General features: G+C 55.7%; 1 protein-coding gene across 1 annotated transcript in view; it reads right to left on the bottom strand.

Moving 5' to 3' along the window:
* Nucleotides 1-5,143, bottom strand: part of CLPTM1 (CLPTM1 regulator of GABA type A receptor forward trafficking) — a gene marked incomplete at its 5' end in the record, with an annotated part of 33,840 nt that overhangs the window by 5,894 nt on the left and 22,803 nt on the right. Inside the window, 2 exon segments of the mRNA XM_014582989.2 lie at nucleotides 23-143; nucleotides 788-873. Of these exon segments, the coding sequence (XP_014438475.1) occupies nucleotides 23-143; nucleotides 788-873 (207 nt within the window).

The raw sequence follows: 5,143 nt of genomic DNA, 5'->3' as shown, positions 1-5,143 counted from the left end.
CGGGGAGGGCCTCGGGGCTTACACTGGTCCAGGGGCGGGGGCACGCTGCCCTTCACCCAGGGCGTGTGGTCGTCCACGATGTTGATGGTGATGTTGGGATGCCAGTGAGAGATCACCTCCACAGGTCCGTAGTCCTCGGCCCTCTGGGGAAGGGGGTCGAAGGGCGCGCCTCAGAGGCAGGCGGAGGTGCCCAGTGGGCACTGGCCCCTGCTCACTGTCCCCAGAGAACTCCTATGTGCTATCAACTGCACGGTGACTGCTGGAGGGGGACTTCCCTGGCCAGCTCTCGTGTCCACTTTTACAGACTCCACCACCGAGATCCTCCCACCCCTCAGAGCAGACACCTGAGGCCCACAGAGGTGCAGGCCGAGCCGGGCTGCAAAGCTGGCGCCAGGACAGCTGCCTCCCCGATGGGGAGCAGGAGGAGGGCTCTAGGTGCCCACCACAGGCTAACACCCCTGCCCCAGCCCGCCAGGAGCCACGCAAACAGTCTGGTAGTTCCTGCTGGAGCCGCGTCCTCGGTGCCTGCTCTGCAGGGCTGGGCCAGTCCTTTGAATCCCCGCCTGGCTGCTTCCTGGCTAGGGGACTTCACCCATAAGCAGGACTGTGTGAGACCCCTCCCAGGGCAGAGCACACGCTCCATCAGCCAGGGTTGTGATGCCTAGGAGGCAGCCAATTCCTACCCCCATTTCCCAGAGAAGGAAACTGAGCCCAGATGCCAGGTGAGAACCAGGCTGTGAATGACCCAGTGTTCCCTGCAGCACCGGCCAGCCCTGCCTGGGTATACCTTGATCATTTCCGGATCCGCTTCTGTCTCTCCCGTCAGCAGGTTCTTAGTTTTCTGAAACCGCCTGCGTTTGTATTTGTTGATCACTGGTGGAGGGGAGGGGTGGCATGAGACCTGCTGCACCTCATGTCCAGAACCAGCGCTCCGCCCACCAGCAGCTGCTCACTGGGCTTCCAGCTCCCACCTGCCACTGCCCGAACTGGCTTCCTGAATCGCAGCCGGCTCCAGCTTCCTTGTCTTAATGGAGATTCCCCTCAACACTCACACGCACACGCGCACATGCACACGCACACCAAACTGCCCCACGCAGAAACCTGGAGTCACCTTCTATCCTCCCATCCTGGGGACGCCCTGATGCACTGGCCTTCCATTTCACCTTTTCTCCTGCTCTGGGGCTCCACCCAGACCAGCCACGGCTCTCCCTCCTAGACGAGATCTCCCTCCTGGGTGACTGCAGTCGCCTTCTCACTGGCTTCCTGGTGCCACTCTCACACCCTATTTCTATTCTATTCTCCACTAGGTAGCCAGCAATTCTTTTTTGCTTTTATGTCACCAAAGGTGTAGGCATTCCCCAGAGAGAGAGAGTGCAGGGGGGAGAGGGAGAGGGAGAAAGCACCTCTCAGTGGGGCACGGTCACACTGCAACCCCCTTCTCTACTCTATCCTGCCAGGGTTTGGGGCGCACATGTGAATCTGATTTGTTTTGCAAGCCACCAGGGCCAAGATTCAAACTGTTGTTGGGGGACCAGTAGGTGGCATGGGAGTTAAGGCACTGGATCCCACATGGCTTACTGTGAACCTTGAGTCCTGGACCCGATAGCTTGAAAAACACTCCAGACATGTGTGCATGCCCAAAATTCCAAGAAGAGAATGGAGAAGGGACTGTGGTGTGGTTAACCACCCTGCGAGGTGATTTCTCACTTTCCGCCTCTCTCTGGTGAGCATACATCCCCTACAGTATGTAAGAAACTAAAAACAAAACAAAACAAAACAAACGAACAAACAAAACCAAACCCAAAAACAACTACTTTGGCCCTGTGGGATCTCTAGCTTTTTTAATCATTAAGTCACAGGGCTGGCCCCCTCTTTCTCTTTTCTTTTAAAGTTTCTTTTTCTGGGGAGAGGTTTTTGCTATAGGGCACGTGTGCTCGCCAGAGAGACAGAGACAGACAGAGAGACAGAAAGTGAGAAATCACCCCCCAGAGGGATGGCCATGCCGCAATCTCTTTTCCTCCATTCTCCTCTTGGGATCTTGGGCATGCACGCACATGCGCCTGGCATGAGTTTTAAGCCACCGGGTCCAGGACTCGAACCATGGTCGACTACATGCAAGTCCAGCGACATAGCCATTACACCAACTGCTGGTCCCTTAAAGTTTATTTCTTATGGGGGGCTAGCAGGTGGTGTGGTGATTAAGGGTGCTGCAGTCCCACCTGGCTGACCACGGTTTGAGTCCTGGACCTGGTGGCTTGTTTTTTCACTTTCTTTTTCACTCTCTCTCACTCTGTTCCTCTCTAGTCAAATTAAATAAATGAATGTAAATAAAATAATTATTAAAAACAAGTTTCTTTCTCCCACGAACCAGACGAAATGATGGGGACCCAGCAGGCTCTTCACTGCTAGGCTTGAGCCTTGGTGTCCGGCACGCAGGGCTACTACCTCTGTGCCAGCGCAGACGGCCGAGCCCTTTAAACTCAGCATCTGAGCCCTGAGCTCCGTGCACCTCCAACCCTCAGCACCTCTCCCACTCCTCACTCCCCTCTCCTCACACAGCCAGCCTCTGGACGAGCTGCTCCGTCTCGTGTGTGTGTCCCCCAACCACCTTCGCGGCTGGCTCCCTCAGCCCGTACACTCCCGGGGACACGGCCTTTTCCCACGGGCTTCCCCGACAAGCCTACTGAAGGCTGAGTGACATTCTCTTGCCAGCTTAGTTTCCCTCACACACACATCACTGTCTCTTGTCCCCTGCCCGTGGGTGTCCTTGTGTGCTGTCTGGAACCCCAGGCGGCAGGGCCGTAGTGCCAGTGCAGACTCAGGGATGACCAGCCGAGCACACGGCCATCAGCAGTCGGGCTGTGGACAGCTCTTGAGATGGTCTGGGCCACCAACACAGGAAACCAGGGCAAGATGTACTTGGGGCTTAGCCTCCAGCCAGGAGTCGGCCTCGCTGCCTCTTGCAGAGGCTAGGTCGGCCTGGGCTCCCTGCCTCCTGCACTGGTGGCTGCCTAGGCATGCCAGGAGGAAGGGGCTTGCCCTGCTTTGACCCCAGTTCCCATCTCTCCCGCCTGGGCGCTACTTCCCTTCCTCACACGGGGAACAAACTCGGCCTGCCTGTCCTTGGCTCTCCCTCCTGCTTCCCGGGGGCCAGGTCACGGCTCTGTCCCCTACAGGCTCAGGGACCCTGATGCGTGTCTTCACTTTCCCGGGCCTCAGGCCCCTCGCTGAGGGAAGGGGACAAGCCTACTTCGAGTCCCAGGGCTTGCTGCCCTTCTTGCTAACAGAGACATCATCCTCATCATTTCCTTTCTTTTTTTTTTTTTTAAAGTAAGTTTTCTTTTAAAAAATAATTGTTTATGTAACTTTATTCATTCATTTCTTTTTAATTTGACGAGAGAGAGAGAAGAGAGAAGGTGAGAAAGCAGGCCACCAGGTTCAGGACTCAAACTGTGGCCGGCCACATGGGAGCACCCAATGACTTAACCACCACACCACCTGCTGGTCCCCAACCTTTTTTTTTCCCTAATTCTTGAGAGAGCACATATGTGTACATGTGAGAAACAGAGTGAGAGAGACAGGAGCCCTCGACAGGTCTGGTCCAGGGGGCACATGCACTTCCTAGAGAGACAGAGAAGAGGGAAAAGGAAAAAGCACCCTCCAGTGGGGTGTGATCGCACCACCATCCCTTCTCCGTTTCTCCGCCCTGTCGGCATTTGGGACACGCACATACTTGTACCCAGTGTGTCCTTCAAGTTGCCACGACCAGGATTTGAACTGCGGTCAGCCACGTGGGATTTGACTCCCAACAACTATGCCGCAGGCCAAGCCCTCTAGCAGATGCACTTAGACGACGTCTCTCACAGCCTCGCGGCCCAGCACTGCTCTTGACAGTGACGCTCCGGCCCTGTGGGGTGGAAGGGGCTTTCCGGATCCTACACACTCCTTCACCCTGGAGGTGGGGATGGCCAGCTCCAGGTCCCTCAGAGTCTCTGCTCAGACAGTTCCGGCCCCTATTCTGGGGCAGGAGGCCTGGGTGAACCTGGTGGGTTTCTTTAGGTGTGCCGGCCATGGGGCCCATTCTGCAGAACACACTTAACAACTGTCACCTTGACTGCCAACGCCACCACACAGTGACACAGATCATGTTCCCCAGAGACAAAAAGCATGGAGAATACTAGGCTGGATCAGGGTCAACACAACAATCAGACAATCCTCAGACAGGAGTACGCAGGGCACTAGCCAGTGGTCACTGGCCTGGATTACGTTCAGAGCAACCTCCAGGGTTTCGGGACCCAGAGCCCAATGCATCCCACCTGCAGGGCCTGGGTGACCTGGGGACCATCCTGGGGGGGGGCGGGGAAGGATCACACCCCACTCTGGCTGCCTCTGCCCACTTCTCAGGCCTCTGCCCATGGCTGCCCTCTGGACCATGCTGGGCACCAGCTCTCCTGCCCTCCCAGAAGCCATCTGGGTAGAACACCCCGCAGAACACGTTCCACAGACACACGCCCTCAGCACAGCCCTTGGCAAACTCCGGGGAGGGCTGGCAGAGGGTTGCCAACTTTTCATTTCATCCAGTGTAAATGATTAAAAAATAAATACTATCAGTCCTTGGGATACGTCTATGCCGACAGAAGAAGTATGGAACTAAGCCATATGAACAGAACTGTGTCACTGCGCCCCACAAAGACAGCCGGAGGGACCTTACCCAAATCTACAGGGTATGCTTGGGAGAGCTCTCAATAAGCTAAAAGCTGGGTGGAGCACCCAAACTTCGCTTCAGGAGAATGGGGGCTTGAGAGCCATTCTCCAAGCCTCCTGAAACTGGTCCTGAAGAGATTTCTCAGGCTGCTGGTCAGGAGACAGGGGCCTCCTGGGAAGGGGAAGGGGAAGGACAATGGCTGACCTGGAAAGCGAGAAGCTGGTCAGAGAAGAAATGGCCGTATCCCCGGTGTAGCTCACGCGCGAGCAACAGTCACGGACCCAAAAGCTTTTAAACACCAAATATTCATCTATTCAGAATTATATTCCTCTACTAGCATTTCCTCTTTCAGAGTAAAAAATCAATAGATGACGTCCGGAAAAAAAAAAAAAAAAAAAAAAAGACGCCGGGCCCCCCCGCCCCTGCGGCCCGGGGACA

Source organism: Tupaia chinensis, unplaced genomic scaffold (genome assembly GCF_000334495.1).
Source record: "Tupaia chinensis unplaced genomic scaffold, TupChi_1.0 Scaffold000067_1, whole genome shotgun sequence".
NCBI classification, from domain to species: domain Eukaryota; kingdom Metazoa; phylum Chordata; class Mammalia; order Scandentia; family Tupaiidae; genus Tupaia; species Tupaia belangeri.
Note: the sequence above shows the minus strand (reverse complement) of the source record. Positions and strands in the feature narration are given on the sequence as shown.